Source organism: Typopeltis vanoorti, chromosome 18 (genome assembly GCF_054136105.1).
Source record: "Typopeltis vanoorti isolate ZY-2024b chromosome 18, IOZ_Tvanoo_1.0, whole genome shotgun sequence".
Taxonomy (NCBI): Eukaryota; Metazoa; Arthropoda; class Arachnida; order Uropygi; family Thelyphonidae; genus Typopeltis; species Typopeltis vanoorti.
In genome coordinates this window covers 48,572,633-48,593,728 of record NC_143566.1, presented here as the reverse complement: position 1 = coordinate 48,593,728, position 21,096 = coordinate 48,572,633, and the positions used below count along the sequence as shown (strand labels likewise).

The 21,096-nt window shown below is 34.0% G+C and overlaps 1 protein-coding gene across 6 annotated transcripts; it reads left to right on the top strand.

Annotated features, from left to right (window-relative positions):
- Nucleotides 1-11,044: 11,044 nt before the first annotated feature.
- Nucleotides 11,045-20,487, top strand: LOC150096641 (uncharacterized). Of its 6 annotated transcripts, none has more exons than XM_090408196.1 (4): nucleotides 11,045-11,104; nucleotides 14,137-14,693; nucleotides 18,665-18,788; nucleotides 19,898-20,487. In XM_090408196.1, exons 2-4 carry the CDS (start codon nucleotides 14,421-14,423, stop codon nucleotides 20,365-20,367), a joined length of 867 nt encoding a protein of 288 aa, XP_090264322.1. In that variant the 5' UTR covers nucleotides 11,045-11,104; nucleotides 14,137-14,420; the 3' UTR covers nucleotides 20,368-20,487. The 6 variants fall into 6 exon arrangements, with proteins under 6 accessions (XP_090264322.1, XP_090264321.1, XP_090264320.1 ...); XM_090408195.1 differs by lacking the exon at nucleotides 11,045-11,104 and adding an exon at nucleotides 11,361-11,558; XM_090408194.1 differs by lacking the exon at nucleotides 11,045-11,104 and adding an exon at nucleotides 11,361-11,589.
- The last annotated feature ends 609 nt before the right edge of the window (nucleotides 20,488-21,096 follow it).

Here is a 21,096-nt window from a genome sequence, read left to right as displayed (position 1 = left end):
ATGGGACATGTTAAAAATTAAGAAAACTCCTATAAACATACATTAACGTTAAATCCACTTTAAAAAGGATTATTAATCAAACATTTAATTAGAAAAATATTTATCATATTTATGGACCTGTTCAAGATTTTTTTTTCTTTTGATATTTGATCATAGAACTCGGCACAAGAAAAATTCTTAAAACATGTCTTTACCAAATGATTAAAGCTTTTACTGTCTCAATTTTAAGTCTGTTTTTTTTTTTTTTTTCATCTGCCCAGAGCGCATTTATTAATGAAAAAACACGTTCAACAGCTGTATTAGTTCCTGGCAGTGCTAAACAAAAATTAACTAGGCATTTAATACTCCCAGAAATTATACCCTACTTTGTAAAATGAGCAAACATTTCACACCATTTATCACTGACACTTTGGTCCTTCTGTTCAATCCACACTTCAAATCTGCTTTCACAATATTTTTTCACACATACAAACTCATCAAATAAGTCCTCTTCATTCATTCTAAAACTTGGTGACACTGTCTGCATGAATATGTAGCTTTCTTGTATGTTCTTCCAAGTCACAGGATCCTTTCCCTTCAAATTAATCCATAGGCTTTCAAAGTTTGAAAGCCTATGCAAAAAAACTTTCTTATAGCAGTAGTTGTAAGAAACTTTTCTGCCTTCCTACAATTTAACCTTTCCACCAGTTTGTTTGTTTCATCCTTCACTTCAATTACTGTTATATCTTGCTTTTCAATACATTTAATGGTATCATAAAAGGTTTTTAACTGGCTGCAAGGAAATGCAGGAGTGTAATTAAAAGTGAATTTTCAAAGAAATTTTTGAGACTGATAGGACATTTGTCAATAGAAAGATAATATGACTTCAATGAAGGGAACGTGTCACTAACCCTCTGGATTGCAGGCAAAAGAGAGAGCCATCTTATCTTGCTGCTACCCAAAACAGTTTTATACTCTGTATTTGTGAATTCACAAAATGACTTAAGTTCCTCAACTCGTACACAATATATGTGGAAATGTTGGTAAATCTTGTTAATTATTAACTGAAGATCGATAGGTAAGCAATGTGAAGCAGTCCTCACAGCATTATGTATCACATGTGCAGGGCAACCAACACCAATTAAATTGTTCACGGTGTTTTCTTGCATTCTGAAGTACAGATTTTTCTTTCTACCAAAGTTTGTATTTATTTGTATTATCTGCTAATATAGCAATAACCTTTTTCAGGAGATCTAACTTCTGTAAAACTTCCAACACATGCAGTTGATAAAAGTCCTCTCCCCCACTCCAGTTTATAAAACTAGAGCGGGGGGGGGGACACTGAAGTACTTTTTCACTAAGCTTAAGCAACTCATGCTGAGAATTCTAAGGAATTCCTAGCATGGGTTTAAGTCGACTCTGCTTAACAATAGCTATTATGACGTCAGCGAATAATTCGTGGAATCGTAAATTTTAGTAAAGTATTTCCCAGTCGATACATAAAGCTGGCTGGGCTCGAAGAATTCCCTAGGGGTAAGTGATGTTCCAAATTTCATCTTAGGTTTCATTAGTGATACTGATATTGTCATAAGTTTGCGGTTGACGCAAACAATATTATGTGCTGTAAAGCGGTTTGCAAAGTATGAGAGAATGCTTAGAGAAAGAATAACTTCCCAATTAAAATACAATAAAAGTTGGAGATAATGAAGTTCATGCAGTTGACAAGCGCTGAGGAATAACTGACTATAAGAATTTAATCAAACGCGAAATGTTCTTATATATGAATAAAGCTGCAAAGATTTTTTTTTTAAACAGTGAAGTCCGTAATCTATCATGCGATTCGTTTTACTAATTATCCATTTAACAACTGAGTATTCTTGTATTCAGTTTGACTTTTCTTTTTTTATGTGAATCTCATCCAAGCTTGTAAAGCCTGTAATGAGTGAATACCATTCCTGGTTTGTTTCCCAGCTTTCTCAAGAAAGTTGGGAAGTTGATCAATGAAAAATGGCCACATTATTCACAGTCCATCCACTCCACAACTTTAGGTTTCATGATAAGGCAGTGGTAACCATTTTTTTTTATAACCCATGTTATTATTTATTAGAGTGACACTAATAATATGCAAAAAGGCGTATTTCTCCTAAACAACTAATATTTATTAATTTTTTAGAGGAAGTAAAGTATTTAAACTAGTCAAAGAAATAACTGGTTGAAATCAGTTAAACGATGCAATCAGTAAAAGTTATCTCCCCTTACAACTCCTTTCCTCGTTTAGCCTGTGTTGCAATTCTCAGGGGAAGTTGGTTGTGTAAGAAACAGTTATGTTCCAAGTATCATGGAAATTGGTTGAACAATGACGTGCTTGGGTGACTCTGGAAGGAAAAACAAAAGAAGAATTAAATGCACTGTTTTTCTTTTATTTTTTTCGAAGTGCTTTTGTCCTCGTATTGATTGGATTTAACATTTCAAATCTGGTAAGCTGTGACACTGAATACCTTAGATCAATATTTTCCAACTAAAAATGAGTCCTAATGATTCTTGTAATGCTGACAGTGACTTGCTACAGTACTTTGCTTTAACCACTGATGAAGTAACTCCATGAGGAGATGGATAATATAATTACCGTCACAACGATATACATGATTTGGGAAAATGCGTGTCACTTCTGTTACACATCTGTATGGTTTATGGGCTATTGGTTTTTACGTTTCTTTTCTTTTATACTGTTTGTATTTAATGTCTATTTTTTATTATTTTTTTTTAAGAATTGTTTTCCTTATCGTGACGTGAAAAACGTATTCTTAATACGACTAGCTTATGTATATTAGCATCAGTAGTTGGCAAAAATGTGTTTATCCTAGGGTTTATTGACTGCTGAAAACAGGAAATGACGATAATCTTTGACGTCATCAAGGCACCAAAGACAACTTCTGAATAAAGTCCACCTAGCGGCAGAACCAGTGCTGAAAGAGCTGCTGGTTCGTTTATTAAATTATGATTTATAGGACTTATTTACTCGTTGCACTCTTGTCATGCCTGGTTCTTGCGGGGGTATGTCATTCTGTAAGTTAAAGCTGCTGTTATTGCAAGGTTGAAAAATTGAAAAGGCTCTTTCATAAATAGTCAGCGTACAAGGAGAGAGAGAGAGCTTATATTTTAATATTAAATTAAAATATAAGCAAATTATATGTCACTCATAGCTTGTTTTTAATTGCACATGCGCACACCCATGTATTCGGTGTTTTTATTATTATATTTTTATTTTATTTTAATAACAATTAAATTAAATTAAATTAATCCCACACGCTGTTGTCATGTGTAAGTAAGAGAGAAGAAATCTATTGCCATGGAGGTTATTGTTAGGGAACACTTCGTGAGAAAGAATATTATTACATTAAATTATGTTTAAATAATAGTATGTTATCTTATGCTATGTCCTAATATTAGTCTGAATAAATTATTTATTACATTCCTAAATTCAAACAGATAGCCGATTGAGTAAAATGAAATCCAAATGTTTGTATTTTTGATCATTATTGTACTAAAAATCATTCACATATTCAAAACAGACACTTGGACATTAATAAGAAATTTCAAATACCAGAAATCTGAGAAATCCTACGACAAACACTTATTATGAACGACAGCACAAAATGGCAGTAACATTGATTAGAACGGGGGTCCAGTTAGCATATGATTAGAACGGGGGTCCAGAAATTGACAAATGGCCCTGTGTCTTTCTTTCACTGATGAATTTTCTGTAGAAATCCAGCACTGTCGGTCTTTAGAACTAATAGAATTTGTAATAACAACAAAAAGTATTCTCCACATAAATTTTGGACGTAAATCTAGCTAACCGAGAGTTGTGAATCGACTTTTCTTATTGCTCATACGACTCGTTTCAATGGACAATAGCCAACTATCGATTATTTTTGACCTTTTTTCGTCCTATAGAGTCAGTGTGCTAACGCCCATTTGTGTTTCTTAAAGCTGTCGCATGATTATACAGTATATATACACCTAAACCTTTTTTATGCGAATTTTTTTACGCGAATTGGGATATCAAAAATAATTTTTACGCGATTTTTATTCACTTTTACGCGACCAACCTAAAGTCTAAGTTAGGAAAAAATCCGTAATTCAAGAAAATTCTAAATTCTTACGAATTTCATTTATTGGGAATTCTCCGAATTACATAATTGACTACGCATAAAAAAGCAGTTCTTGGCAGTTTGAATTTGGTGTTTGAGTAGACAACACAGTTACCGCATTTTTTGCATTTGCATTTTTTAAGTGAAATCAAAATAAAAATCGCGTTATAAAATTAATAATTTTGCCAAGAAATAATAAATGATAAGCTATATGTCATTTTCAAACTTTCATTTCATTAACCGAAGATTTTAATCCAGCCCTCACACGATGTTGCCGAGATAACATAAAAAAAAAAAAAAGGAAAGCCGTTTCCTTGGATATAAAAATTCAAATTTTAGATCGTCTCCAAACTGGGGAAGGCGGGACGGCTCTGGGTAAGCATTTTGGAGTCCGTGAATCAACTGTCAGATCTATAAAGAAAAATGAAGAGGCTATTAGAAAAGCGATATGTTCTGGTACAAAATCGAGTGCGAAATTATCATCATACACAAGAAATGTTGTTCTAGAAAAGGCCGAAAAAGCTTTAGTGGTGTGGATAGAAGATAATGTACAAAAAAGAATGCCAGTTGACGGAAATTCCATCAAGCAATCAGCAGTGAGATTTTATGAACAGATTAAAAAACTGCAGCCGGATACTTCATCTCAATCGAGGAAAAAATATGAATTTCATGCAAGCAATGGTTGGTTGGCTAAGTTTATTAAAAGACATTCTCTTCATAATATAAAAATTAAAGGTGAAACGGCTTCTGCTGATGAAACAGCTGATAAAGCATTTCCACAAGAACTTGCTAAAATAATTAAAGATGGAGGTTACACTCGTGAACAATTTTGGAATATGGATGAAACCGGCCTTTTCTGGAAAAGAATGCCAAATAACACTCCTATTTTGTTCGAACGCTTTAGGAGATCGGTTGTTAAAACCACTGCTCATAAATCGATCATTAAGACCACGGCCAATGAAAGGCGTAGATTTTCAAAAATTGTCAGTTCATTGGATGGCCAACAAAAAAGCTCGGGTGACCATTGATATTTTCACTGAATGGTTCCACAAACATTTTGTGCCATAAGTTAGACGCTATTTGAATGACAAGGGTCTCGAATTTAAATTGCTTTTGATTCTTGATAATGCACCCGGTCATCCTGCCATAGAACACCCAAATGTGCAATTTTTTTTTCTGCCGCCCAATACCACATCATTGCTACAACTTCTAGATCAGGGTATAATTGCGACTTTTAAAACATTATGTCGGACGAACATTTCAGTACGTTTTGAACAAGCTAAATGATGATGAAACACTATCAGTTATGGATGTGTGGAAAAAAAATTCAATTATGGATTGTATTGATCAGGTTCGATTATCGTTATCTGAATTGAGAGCAAAAACTATGAATGCATGCTGGAAAGCTATTTGGCCCTCATGTTTTAAAGAGAATGCTCCTGTTCCCCTCAATCATACTGCAGAATTCCCCAATATAATAAGTTTGGCATGTGAAATTGGCGGAGAAGGATTCGATGATCTTACGTCGGCAGATAATCGAAGAATTGTTAATTGATAAACCTCTTAGCGAAGACGAAATAGTGAAGATTGTTTCTGAGACTCCTGAAAGAGAAGAAGTTAATAATAATGATCAAGATAATCCTACTTTTGCTGCTGATATAATTAAAAAAGGTCTTAAACTGGCCAGTAATTTAGGCAATTATTTTGCCCGACATGATCCAAATGAAGAACGTGCTGGGAAGTTTTCACGTGAGCTTAAGTTGTTAATGTCTTCATAGAGAGAATTATATCGCGAATTATCTAAAGCATCAACACAGCGATTAATAACTGAGTTCATGCCTAAAACAACCAGTGGTACTTTTTTTCAAGACATGACAAGAATAATTCCACAAGTTGAGGCGGAAGTCGATGACGATAATACGTCATCGACTTCCATTACTATTACAGTCTTATGAAAACGAAAGCTTTCGCGTTTATTGTCAGAAACTGATAGCGAATAACATAATTTTTTTATAGAATCCTTAGCAAATAACTGAAATGAATATGTTTTTTTTTTAAAGTTATTAAAATTCATTATAATAATGTGTGTTCTCCATGAAATGTAAATAAAAATCTTATGATCCTAACGAATTTAATGTTTGTTTTTTCATTATTTTGCTTATATTTCAGGTTTGGAACCAATCTTCACTTTTTCTATGGAGTCAGTAGTTCTTTTTACGCGAATTCTATTTACGCGTAATTTTTAGGAACGTATCTATCGCGTAAAAAGAGGTTTAGGTGTGTGTGTGTATAATTAAAAAAGGTCTTAAACTGGCCAGTAATTTAGGCAATTATTTTGCGCTTTCTCTCTCTCTCTCTCTCTCTATATATATATATATATATATAGAGAGAGAGAGAGAGAGAGAAAGTATTTTTATTTTACCTTGGGTATAAATATGTTAAAGATACCAAGTAATTTTAAACCTGGTTTTACTCCATTTCCCAAGTAAGCAAACAGACAAATAAGTCAAGTTTGCGCCTGCAAATGTTGCAAGTCGTTCAAGACCAAGGCAACTCATGGTAAAAGTAGAATAAGCTCTGATCACTAATCTTAATATTTACCCTTAATACAAAGCACATCTCCTGGAGGAGATGTATGATGCTTTGTATTAAAGACAAGGGGCCACTACCCAGACCGCTTTCGACCTTTATTCAGGTCTCATCAATGGGAGCCAGGCTAGAAATACCAAGATTTAGTAATACAGAGCTCATAAGTATTTTACCAGAACAAGTTACCATAAGGTGTTTTAACCTTATTAAATAAAAATCTCAGGAGGAGATATAAATGTAGAAAGTATTTTACCTTGAGTATAATAAATGTTAAAGATACCAAGCTATTTGCAGGCGCAAACTTTACTTATTTGTCTGTTTGCTTACTTGGGAAATGGAGTAAAACCAGGTTTAAAATAGCTTGGTATCTTTAACATATATATATATATATATATATATATATATATATGAGAAGGATTAATATATGCTCACTGGAAAGTCTTTCAAACAGCATAGATGATAGGACTCAGAATTAAAACAATTAAGATTATTTTCAGAAAATAAAAAACATGACGTCATAAATACTATCAAGTTGACCGAAGTCTTAACTACTTATTTTTAAAATCATTTTCTACAATCCAAAGTTATGCACTTAATGACGAAAGATGTTACTCATCCCTTGCGATAGAACCACCGCAGACTGATTTATTTCCTTTATAGAATGTAAACACACGATGATCAGTTTACCGAACAAACGTCATTGCGAAATAATTTCTTGCGTAACTCTATTTTGAAACAAAAGACAATTATTACCGCTGTTCAGCGTTAGAGCTGTCTTTAATGATATAAACTTTATATATTCCTTGAATATTCACGATGAGAGCTAAAATGTCAAGCCAGATTACAGAGGGGGCGTGACCTACATCATTGTTACGCCACTTGTGCTTGTTTATCTTCATTAAATGTAGAAACCTCAAAATATTAACACAGAAATTGTCCGTTAATGATTAAAAAAATTGTCCGTCGTGTTTTTTTTTTTTTTTTAAACTTTTCCTTAGAAAATTGCTGAATCGAACTCATTTATTTATCTTATTCATTTCAGGCTAGTATAATGTGGATGTTATTGTCTGTGATTATCGCATTTCTAAAAATACCTCCATTTATCTGGATTCACTTTCCAGCCTTTCTCTTTCAATATCGGAATACCGTGAGTTGGCACAATAATAGAACTATAAAACCGGAGGAAAACTCACGTTAAAATTTATTTATTGTAGAATTCTACAATAAGTATTAACGTGAGTTTTCCTCCGTTTTTATAGTTCTATTATTTCCAGCCTTTCCTGTAATAAACCGCTCATCACTGCATCCAGACAAAATAGCTTTCTTTCTTTTCCAGGTGTTTCTTCTTGATACTGAACATAATCCAGTAAAAAGTTCAACTTTAAATAGTGGATAGTAGGGGCAGTGTAATGTGTCTGAAAATTGCGTGCGTTTTTACGGCTAGTTTGCCTGTTTTTCGAGAAGATAAAAAGAAAATAAAGATACTACTTTCGTATGGAACGATAACTCAAATTGAGTCTCATACAAAAGTCCATAACTTACGCAAAAATCGAGCCCAAATCTTTCCAATCAAAGGGTTGGAAATGTCGCGATGACACCATAGAGGCGTTCTTAATATTAAAATACTCTTTAACCCACTGCGATTATAAATTCTCTTTTCCTTGTTTCGTGGGCAAGAAGTAAATTCAGTACAAATTATAGCTTTAAATTAAAACAGGAACCAGTGTTAATTAGCTGTATTTTGGGCATATTTCCTTTTGTATTTTCAATGCAAATTTCAAAGAACAAAGATTTAGTGTAACATTAGGCCCCACTTTAACTTTGTATTGCAAATACCCGATCTTAAAATATGGGTTAGAGCATTTTTGTGCTCTAACAGAAGAGGCAGTTAATGTAAATGATTCCCCTGTGCCATCACTATCGAACAGACGTACTTTTTCAGCCCTGTGCCTTTTCTCTCGGTACTTTCATGTGCACTGCTTAAACGAAATCATTCTTCCACTTTCCTCCAGGCTAGTAGTTACTGGTCAACAGTCCCACTTTAAACCTATCAAGCTCTCTCTTCTTTCACCTTCGCCACCAACAGCCTTAAATTCAGCATTTCCAAAGGATTACAACTACAGCTGTTCGAGTTGACATGAGTAAAATACATTTCTGTCATCAGCTTGCAGTCACAACTAATATACTGCAGGTTTGCAATCTTTCATGAATGGGAATTATTAATAAATAAATAAATACTTGGAGGATTGCCTTCATGCTCGCTAATACTCACTAATCTCCAGCTATATTTATGTCTTTTGTTGTTGTTCGTGTGAGGAGATAAAAGTGGGAAAATCTAGAATCTAACTTTATTATCAAGAGATTACAGTGAACTATACATATCGATATCAAGTTTATTTCCTAATTAATGTCTTTCAAGTATTTAATAAATTGACAGGCATGCAAATTTAAAAAGGTTTAACCTATCGTATTTCTAATCAAATAATTCTGAGACTTGTGATTCAGATATTGCAACTAAGAAAAAGAGTCTTTCGAATGTTAGAATATAGAACTACTTGGTGGTGGTGGGGGGGGATTGTAGCAAAACTTTACTCTTAGGCTTATCTTAATGCTGGCCTGATTAGCAGAGTGAATAACGTTTCCACTATCCAACTAATGATAGCTCGTGTGTTCGAATCATATTTGTTCCTTTGGATGTGAATGTGTTCAGGTGGTAAGTGAAATTTGAGATGTGAGGCTACCACCTGCTTATTGGAGGCCTGAAGTGGTTTGAATGAAGTTCCGTATTAGATCTCTAAAGTAGATTATGTAGCCCTTAGCTCCCTACCGTATACTAAATGTACGATAAACTTCGCAACCTTTCGTGAGTGAAATTGATATTAAAAACAAGTTGGTCGGCCTAATTCTCTGTAGACAGCCTCTTCTTTCTGGTGCCTCTGTTAGTTTAGTGACTTGAGTAATTCAAACCAATCTTTACACTTCCAAGTTTCTTCTTCACATATCTCATTTTGAATGATTGCTAACATCTCGCAATGAATATCCCTTCTTATGAAAAGCAGCACGTGTTCTTTTTTTAGGCAACGTACTACAACGTCACGATAACAGTTAACGGCCTTTAAATGATATATTTCATCTTGATTGGATGACTCGCCAGCGGATGTTACGCAATGAATTGTTATTGCATCACAGTCGTGATGTCATTGGTTTTCATTTTTAGAATATATTTATTCCTACTAAATGCGCAATTTACACATTTTTCTATACGCTCATTTATTTGTTTTTTAGCACTGCTACATTATACTGTTCTGCGGAATTCACTGATCACCGTTCTTGAGGTAAAGTGTTTATGATTGAAAGAAAGAGGTCTTCTGACATCCTGCAGGAAGTGAGAAGAGTTTCGCACATTCACTGGTTATTACGTGTGACTGAAACGTCATGTCCGGGATGTTATTCAATTCTTTGTATTAACAGAGATTGTTTATCAAACAGCCCAAAACAGGTGTAGAAAATAAATTAGTTCAACAAAATTTGGCACTCCTTTGTTCATGTCACTATCATGATATCATATAATATAATAAAAGGCAAAGATATTGAGCACAGCTTATGTATTTTAAACGTGCAATACCAAGGCAACTCCGGTTGCCGAAGACTGTATACAGGTAACCTTCGCATAACGCGGTACTTATAAAATCGTTATATCGAAATGCGGTTTCGATATAACGCGGTCTACAAATTGTTGTAACCCTTTATCTTTTCATATATTTTTCATCGCGCGACTTAAAATTCAAATTTTATATTCGTTAATTTTGCGTGTGCTCGTATTGCGCATGAATTATAAGTAGCGATGAGGGAAAATACCCTTTAGCATGCATGTACGTCAATTGTTTACCGTATAAAGTGTTTATTGTTACAAGTTGTCTTCGTTTTCTGCCAAGAAAGCGCATTAAAAATCATACGTGTGTTAATCTCAAGCTGAACACTTGATTTTCTAATGAGTTACGTACAATATGTAATGCTTTTTTTTATAGAAAAAATTTATTTTCATAGTAATGGCCACTTAGAGGGCTTTTGCGATTTGGTTGAAAACGAAATTAGTGAATTAATTGATGGGAAGTAGATTTAAATGAGGAGGAACTGAAATAAAAATAAAAATATTTTTTGTTGGATATTTCATTGTTGTTTATATAATTTAAAAAAAAAAACGATTTCGGAACCTAACCCTACTTTTTCTCTGTGATCTGAGTCTCGCATAACGCGATTTATATAATGCGGCATTTCTGTGGAACCTAACATCCGCGTTATACGAGGGTTACCTGTACTTGTAAAAATCTCACCTAAACGTTTTGCTTATGTTCGTTTTTTACAGTTTTATATTATGTTTGGTGAGAATTTTATTTATTGAGAAATACGTTTTATATATATATATATATATATATATATATGATAAGATAATCTAAAGGTATATATGTGATTTGTCATTTAGTATTGTAAATTATGTGCTTAGTATTATTGGCTCTGTCATGTGGTTAAGCGATAGCGAGATAAAATAATTTAATTGTAGATACAGTATAAGTAAACTTGCTTACCGTATATTGTAATCCTTCAGGAATAACACAGCACTCGAGTGGTTGTTTTTAAGAACAGCTATTGTTTGAAAACAGGAACGCTAGAAACTAAAGAGTAGCAAGCAAGGAAGCAGAGCCGTGGATTTCTAATAAACTACCTAGTTAAGTTTTCAAATCTTGTAAAAGTTTTTATATTCATCTTGAATTACTTTTCAAGGATAGAGAACTGTGAAGCTAATAATCGAAGTACAATATAATATATCAAACCTGTGTATGTGAAAATATTTTATGCTTAATTAAAGGCAAGTGATATATATTCCAAGGAGCAATTGGGAATGTGCGGTGAAAGTTCTTGTATTGGAAATGCATTTGGAACTACTCGGTTAATGTATTCGTGTTGTTTGTGAGATTTTTCTCATGCCTACTACGGAGAACTGAACGCATTAAAGGAAACTTCGTTATGGCCAAGTGAATGCTAGTTTTAGTTTGTTTTATAAAATATTTGCGTGTATTCTCTCAATATTGAATTAACTGAAAATTAGAGTATAAGAGAATAATATTGAGCTCATTTATGTTATTTTAAAAATGGCCACTTAAGTATTCCTTGTATGTATCATCTGTTGTATATAATTGTATGTTTAAAGTGAATATTTTAATTTTTCTATTATTGAGCTTCATTCTTTAATGCACTATCACAGATACGAATCTGGAACATTCTAACCAAACAAAAATTAAATTAAATATATTGTTATCTATACTCCACGACTTTTAAATATAGGTTGGGGCGGGGGGGTAACACATGTGGAGCAAAACAAGCTCATGCATTAAAATATGTAGTTAATATAATACTGTAGTTAATTTCTGAACTTTTTACATTTCAAATTTATTTATTTTGCTGTGAAATAATTATAGGTTTGTAATTTCCTCTCTGTCCATAACTTTAAAATGTCAATTGAAGTATTTAAGGCTCTTTCTTTTTCAACTATTATTATCACTAAATTCATTCATTGCCGTTAGTTTTAATTAGGATGATTGACAAATATTAAGGGGGGGGTTGAGATTTTAGGGAAAAAACGTCAAACACTTCTTAATATTTCTTATTTTATTAATATATTTGAGTTAATTTTATCGAATAAATTATTTCAGAATTTGAGTTTGTATAACAAAAAACAAAACAAAACAAAGATTAAGGAACCTCCCTACCGCAGGCGATAGCGGTAAAATGCCCTTTGGTTACTAAGGCTTGGATTAGAATCCCATCTAACCCCAAAACTTATGACTTTTCAACTGAAGGTGAGTTAGGTGGTCTCGTGCAGAGGGGAAGAGTTTTTCATCCCTCAAGACAGGAAAACCAGAAGAACACATGCAGTTTACAGAAATAATACACTAGATGCATAATATTTTTCTTTCGAATAATTAGTTTGAGGTCTTCTGTCAAAGCACGTTTAAATATATTATTATTTATGGAGTCCATAAACTCATCGCGAAAGGCCTACTTCATTTCACCAAGCGCTAATGATCATTCGAACTGTTATGCCTCTCCTTAAACTCACTCCATCACTCAGCGACAAGCACAACCGACGCCTTCATTCCAAACATTCACCACTCTCCAAACAAAAAATTCGAGTCCTCACGCCCTTGCTTACCACACTCCTAGCTGTTGTCGAAAGCCGAAATATAACTTGTAAGTACTATTGTTTTTCAGAAGCCAGCTATTTAAATTTTATCATTTTCAGTGTATTGTTATTGATTTATTGCTTGCGTTATAAAACGGAATTTATAAATCATCTTGCAATATAAGAACACAATGAGAATGAATTGCTTACTCTGAATTTTTATACATGACATACTGGCGCCTATTATTATTATTATTATTATTATTATTATTATTATTATCATCATCATCATCATCAGAATACTATACAGTTAGTTTTTAATCAGTGATTTCTCCCACCTAGCAATACATATCCATTTTGTTTATTATTTTTTTCTAAATCAGCGTCATTTTATTATCTTTTTTGTATCACTACTTTTTTTTTAAATTTAATTTAATGCTTGAAAAAACTAATGTTGGCTCCATTTCTTGATCAGCCGTTATGGAGGCTTTCTAATTAATGTAATTCATTTATAGTTAATATTTCTATTTATGGAGAAAGTTTTGTGTTATTCATAATCATTTTAGCGGCTAGGATCCACAGCAAAAAAAAACAAAACAAAGTAATATTAAAATAATATCCTTAATGGATTGCTTACGGCAATTACCTGATTACAGACTTGTTGCCATTTGGTGTAACGCAATAACTCTTTATGATATATCCCAGAGTTCCGTGGGGCAACCATATGAAACAAACGAACAAAATAATGGAATAATAAAAAATCGATATAGATAATACAGAGGCAGACGACAAGAATATTTAAAAAGTCTGACTGAGTACAGTTTATATATGGATAAACTTATACGTAATAATTATTACTTTCGTATTCGGAAAATTGCTGTTAATTTAGCCACAGTTAACAATCATGCCTTTAAAATATTAGTATGTTTTCTAAGCTTACTATTTTGCATACAGTGATTTTATTTCTTTGTGACTTGGGAGGACGACAACAGCAATAAATAATATAATATTCTGTGTTTTTGATAATCTTGTCTTGAATATTGTCAGTAAAAATAAATAAATAAAGACTGCTATGATTTCTATTATTATTCTAACTGTGATTTATTAATTTATATCTTATTTATTTCCAGCAGAAAAATAATATTAAGTAACAAAATTTGATTTCAAAGTTACTAACGCATAACTTGCTTATTATAAGTATTATTAATTACGTCTGTATTTCTATTCCACCAGATAACAACAGCCTAGGAGAGGAAGAGGCTAAATTCTTCCTTGGGAATTTATATTCCTGAATATGTCCACTCTTCAAATTCTTGATTGAGTAATAATTCACACCGGAGGTTTGTTTTGGTTTCCGTCGGCAGCCATCCTGTTACGTCACTAAGCAACAGTGACGTTGCATTAGAAGTCAGCTGTGCGTTTGGAATTGTGCCAAGTTTACAGGAAGCGTGATGTAAAATCTAGTGACAAGCAAAACAGAATAAAAGAAGTGTTCACATTAAACCCGCATTTCAATCATGGATAGTTTGGTCAAGCAGTGTTTGAGTAGGCTTTGTTGTCATGGTCGGTCAACGAGCGAGGCTGATTCCCTTTTTCATGTATGCCGGTGGCTCGGTGGAATTTACCCAGATTCTCCGATAGCGTCTCCAACATCGATATTATCTCTTCCGGAGAATTCAGGATGCCAGAAAGATAAAATAGATCGTCGAATACAAGACGTGCCAGAAGATCACATTGTCATAGCAGACAAGATATGGAAATACATGCTGTTAGGACACCATCTACAGAAGGTAAGACATTTTCAGTTATTTCATTTTTCAAGGTTAGGCGTCTGCTACCGCATGACCTTTAGATGCGCGTGTATGTCGCGTCCATACAGAACTACCAGTGTGACGGTTTAATGGCTTCATTTATTAATACATTCTCAGTTGCTATTGTCTGATGGAGAATCAATTAAATGGAATATTTCGATGTGACCCATATTTAAAAAAAAAAAATTATCAGAATTAGTTACCATCAATTGATATAGCGTTTTATTTATTTATTTATTTATTTTGATATTTTGTAAATTGGCATTTTAAATCTAAAACTATTTAACAATCATCGTGGTCCGGTCCCTCAGCTAATGTTTTGTCTTTTATTACCAAGTATGTATTTTGCGAAACAGAAAAATTCTAGAATCCAGGAATATTTATAAGGGCTTTTCAACTGAAGCTGAGTTAGTAAGAATTATAAGGGAGTTCTCTCCTTGTCTTGAAATGCAACTTCGCATTTAGCTGAAGCGTGTAATATCACGGGAGACAAATCTACTGTGCACTTAGATCAACTTAAATTAAGTTCAATTTAAATAAATTTTAAGTCGTAAATGCAGACGATGAAGACATCTTATACAGAACTTAATTGGGCTAATATTGGCGAAGGGTGTTATATAGCAATGTAAATTTCCAAAAAGGAAATGCTGAATTTGTGTTTTAAATTTTAATTCCATTAAAATTAAAAAGAAAGTGGTAATTAATTTAAGTAAAGAAACGAAAAGAATTCTCTAACTTCAATAAAAAAAAATCGAAGTTAGCGGAAAGGCGATTCGAACAGTATCTGAATATAATAAAAATGTCTATTCAAGTTCTTTGTGATGGAAGCCTTGTTATTTACTGGCCGTGTTGCCATGGAGAATCAATGATCCACTTTTCAAAAGTTCTGCTTTCTCCTCCTTCCACTCCAACAACAACAAAAATGACATTTGAATTCATATAAAAATAATTAGGAAGATGGGTGATATATTACCAGTTATACTGCGTCCTAAATTGACCAGCATAATCTCATACAGTAGACGCCGCTTATTGTGCTCACTTTGGGACAGTCGCTTTTCGATTACAATAACCGGCTGATAACATTAAGCAAAGGATATAAAAAATTGCATCATTTATTTCAATTTATTGTTATGAACAACTTTTTAATAAGCAGCAACATAAAATTTAGTTAAAAAACTTATCTAGTGTTATCTGTCGTGTCTTCGAATATAGAAGTTCATGAGTAACTTGCTCATACTCATAATGCCTTTCGAAGTTTGTTGCACACCGCGACGAAGTATTCGTTGAGTATCTTGCATCTGGGCATTGGTTGGAGGAGTTCTAAAATTTGTTCTTGTATACTTGTATTAGGTTCACTTTTTTCTATTATGATTAAAAGAAGAATAAGATTAACAACAAAAAAAAAGTCAGATTTCGACAAATGTTCTTTGTCAAATTTTCTTCTGATTAACCCTAATTTCTTAGAATTCTGAGATGCAAAAGGTAAACATTCGAGGATTTTGATAACAGTAACTGGAACTTTGATTACAATAAACGGATTATTTTTAATTGATTTTAAATGGTGTACTTTGGAGCCGACTGATTTTGATAACAATAGCCGATTGATAATATTATCCACGATCACAATAAGCGAATTCTGCTGTATTTAAATGAGTGGCCCACTCACTGGGATGAAGAGAAGACCGCGTACGTATTTAGCTACTCCACTGAGAATAATTTATTACATGATGTTATATATTAAATTTTCTTTGTGGTTGTTTTTCGGTGGAAAGACGAGGATCCTTACAGGATGAATCTTTTTGGAGAAAAAAAAAAATCACTGCCATGCAGTGGTGTAAGAAAGTCCCTCCCCGCCCCTTGGTTTAGGGGTGGGGGGAGGATTGCTCTGTTGATTAAAGAAATCCAATTCTCTAGGATTAATCGAGCATCTAAAAGACAACAGAAAATATATTCCAGTGGAATGTATGAGAAGATTGTCGAAAGTTAAAATATGTCAAGTTAAAGCTTAAACGTATTATTGACCTGTGTAAAGTTTACTGGCGGATCTGTCGGGTACAACCTCCTGGACAAAACTTATTTTACTTTCTGAGAAGATGGGATCATACATTTACAGTACAAAGGCGGTACAAGAACCATTGTGATGTCAGTGAAATTGTGCGGCTGCTGTTTCTTAGAATTATTGCAGAAAGTTCACTGAACTTGCATCAATAACACATCAGAACGGCCCTTATGATGAGTGACGAGCATGCGCCGTCGTTTCACTACCTACTACTGACCACCGACTTTTATTGCTCCCGTTTTGAGACTTTTCCGTACCACATGGAAGGGGTTATTGCACGAGGATGCATTTAATGAAAAAACGAATCCTGAAACGTGTGGCTCTCCTCCAACTTTCTCTCTCTCTCTCTCTCTCTCCTTTCTTAGCATTGTAAAAATGAATTTCTCATAGTGGAGGAGTCGGTTCTAGACAAGATTTCATATCTCTTTCTCTACTTTAGTACGTTACGTAACATCATAAGCTGCAATGCAATGTTATGCTTTGTGCTGCCATGGCAACAGTAGGATATGCTTATGCGTACTTGGCGGTAGGGCATAATAGTTAATACTGTTGAGAAAGAAATATTCAGGACTAGACATTTCTTTGATCTCTCGCTCGCTATTCGCTTTTAACAGTGAAGTTTTAGTGCGCCTAAGTTCTTACTCACTATAATAATAAAATCTTTATTTAAAATCCATAATATAATTAACTTTTTTCTAGTTCAAAAATTCAGTCTTTGTTTTATGACAATTTACGAAGTCAGTTTAGAAGCAATAAATTTAAATTTGGACTTATGTTAAGGATATGTGGGGAGCTATCAGAAGTAGAGCAGATGGATGCAGTGACTTGCAAGAGGACTTGAAAAGTCTGGCCAAATAGGTAAATGAATGGGGGATATAGATTCAATGTCGCAAAGTATAAGGTTTTGAAATTTGAGAAGCAGAAATGGGATGTAGAGTACACAATTGGCGGAAATATCTTAAAAGAGGTAGAGCAGATGGGAAATCTGGGCGTGATTGTGGACAAGGACCTAAAATGGTGAGAACAGCTCAGGGGATAATGAATGATGCAGAGGGAACTGACTTGTAGAAATAAGGATGTTATGGTTCGCTTGTATAAGGCTTTGATTAGGCCACATATGGATTAGTGTGCGCGGATTGTCACTACCACCACCTGGTTTTCAGAAAGATGTTTTGGAAAAGGTTCAGAGACGATTGACTAAGGGTGATTTCTGGTCTCAGGAATGTTGAGAATGAAGACAGATTGAGAAAATGCAATTTGTAGAAATTGGTGGATAGGAGGAGGAGATGGAATATGATCGAGACATAAGCTGTTAAGAAGTTATTACCACCTTAACATCGGGGAGGTTTTGCACAGAATAGGTGAAGATAAGGAGAGAATAGGAGGACATCCCTGTAAGCTATATAAGGAGGGGTGAGGAGCAGGTTTTTTTGCATGGAGTGGTGAGTGATTGGAGTGCACGGCCCGACAGATGTAGTGAGCGCGGAGACAGTGAACATATTTAAGGCGCGGTATGATAAGCTGTGTGTGTGTGTGTGTGTGTGTAACAGTGGGACTCCCACGGTGAGTCTTTGACTCCATGGAGGTTTTAATTTTAATAATAGTAAAATAAAAGGGAGATGAAAAAAAGGAACGAAATTGCATGCTTTTCTGAACACTAACAGTATCATCAGAAAGTTAACCAGGCTAGGAGGGGAAAAAATACAATAAAAAAATAGCCAAAAAAAAAACTGACAACTCCAAGAACCGTTAATTTTGAAACCATAGTACTATAGTGGATTACTCATTTCAATCATTGTGGGTGGTAAATCTCGCATCTAATTTTATTATTAATCCAGTCTATTTTTCTAATTTATTTATCGAAGATTTTTCTTTCTGTGTTTTTTTGTAGAGCGACGTGATTCTAGTCCTTGGCAATAACGACATTCGAGTTCCTGAGTACGGAGCACTTCTGTGGCTCAGGGGTTACGCAGATTGGCTGATGATTTCTGGCGAAATGGGAAACCTTACGAAAGGTAGGTTTCGTTAATCCCCTAGACACGCTGAAAACAACTATAAAAGCAAAAAGGCCTTCATACTCTGCTCACTTTCTTTCTCGGATATATATTTAAGAACAGTGATCAGTCATAGTTCAGAAACAACGAAGAAATGTCTTATACGTTAATCGGTTATTTTTTGAAGCCCAAAAGAAGTTAATGGCAGTATTCTAAATTGCCTATCGAAAAATATAACACCGATCTCAAACACATCGTTAGTCATGTGAAGCCTAAATGAACTAAATTAATATGAAATTAGTAACTCATCGAGTTCCTTTCTTACTTCTCAAATCTCTTAAATCTCCTAGTAAATAATAATAGCAATAATATACAAGATAGGGTCATAGGGATTTCCCCTTAGGTTTTTTTTCAATCAAAGACCACGGCCATTCTTCCAAATGCATTTAGAAATGCCATTTCAAAGCTTTATTCACATTCATATTTTATTTTTATTCACACACACACATATATATTTTTAAATTGTTTATTTGTAACTGGTAATCTTACTAACGTCTTACATGATGTTGTTACAATATTAAACTTATTAAATCTCGTAGTGGCTTAAAAGGAGAAAATAATAATAATAATGTGTGGTAATGTTAATAATAAAGTTATCAGAGTGTGAAAAAAAAACATTTTTGTTGAGATATGAATTAAAAACAATATTTTTGCGTATTTCTATGAGTCAGGTAGTTAAATTATAGAGAACACCGATTTTCAAGGGGAAAAAATAGGTGCACAGTTTTTAATCTGGTACCGGAAAATTTGCTTTCACCCTGTTTATATCGATTCGGAAAACAAGTGTGGTTTCTTTTATTTCCTGTAGATGGCAGTACATTGTCTCATGTTATCAGTTATACTGTAATTTAATTCAGAAGCCAGAAGTGGTTTCCACACCAGGTTTCTGGATTAACTTTTAATTCACCGAATTACTAACGTGCTGTAAGTACGTTTCAAATCTCCAATTTCCTTACGGTACTTGAATAAACAAATACAGATTTTTTTTTCCCCCTCATCAACTAATTAAGTTTAAGTTATTCGTTGAACCAAACGAAACCAAATCACGATGATTTTGTTTCTATTTATAGGAAAGTGGACACAGTCAGAAGCAGAAGTTTTCCGCGAGGTTGCCCTGTCGCTTGGAGTCCCGGACAACCGGATCATCCTTGAAAAACGTGCTACAAACACAGGCGAGAATATCCGATACTCCTACGAGATCCTACAAGAGAGAAATCTGAATCCTTCCTCCATCATCCTAGTGCAGATGCCCTTCATGGAACGGAGGACCTACGCGACCTTCATGAAACAATGGCCAGGAAACACTAGTAACATGCGGGTCACCGTGAGTTCCCCGCCGATTCCATTACGCTCTTATCCAAACGAAACGGTTGGCTCCATGAGGGATGTAATCAGCATCACAGTTGGATGTTTACAAAGGATGCTCGTATATCCTGCCAAAGGATTTCAGATAACACAAGAAGTTCCTGTCGATGTCTTGGATGCCTTTCAGCAACTCCGTCAAACACAGCTATACAATAATTTCATCATCGAATCGTGAGAATTCGTTTTGTATTAAAAAAAAAAAAAAAAAAGCTTTTTTCCAGGATACCCTCGCTGTACATAGCTCATGGTTGTTCAATCACTCACGCAACTTGTAAATAAATATTATTGTTTGGTATCTGTTTATCAGCTTGATTATTGTCTGTAGGCCTCATACTGAAGGCCTTCTTGGTCTTATGGTGCTCTAAACTCGCCTATCCCATAAACTTTAAAGTCAATGGCGACTGATAAAGAGAGGAGAGGAAAATAAATAAAATGGTAAAACAAATATGATTTAATCAGGATATTCTGTCCCTCTCAGTGCAGTCAACTAATGCATTTGTATAAATTATCCGAATAATAATAAAAATCGCCATTATTTTTTTCATGCACCTTGCCAGGCTGTTGAAAATGTTTGACACCCGATATGAGCCAAGCAGCATATTTCCGAAAGAGAGATATGCGACAGCAAACTGCTTCAACCCTCCTTAAGTGAATGGAAAATGTTATTATTTATTTTTTAATAGCAAAATCTTTAATAAAATTCACGAATCCATAGTTCCTTTTGCATTCTTCTCAAATAAATGCTGGATAATCTCTTGGATCAAGACACTTTCGCATTAACTGGTAATCTTTGCATATAGAAATGAGATGAAAAAATTCTTACTTTTTTTTTTTTTTTTTTTCCCCGTAAGTTGGAGTCGTCTGTGAAACACGTTTGGTGACATTATTATCATTCATCTTACGG

What these genes read in the sequence shown, in the direction of transcription:
- LOC150096641 (XM_090408196.1), top strand. Translation starts at nt 14,421, where the DNA reads ATGGATAGTTTGGTCAAGCAGTGTTTGAGTAGGCTTTGTTGTCATGGT. An exon ending in TAGGACACCATCTACAGAAG is followed by an intron (nt 14,694 to 18,664) that starts GTAAGACATTTT and finishes GTTTTTTTGTAG; the next exon opens with AGCGACGTGATTCTAGTCCT. An exon ending in AATGGGAAACCTTACGAAAG is followed by an intron (nt 18,789 to 19,897) that starts GTAGGTTTCGTT and finishes TTCTATTTATAG; the next exon opens with GAAAGTGGACACAGTCAGAA.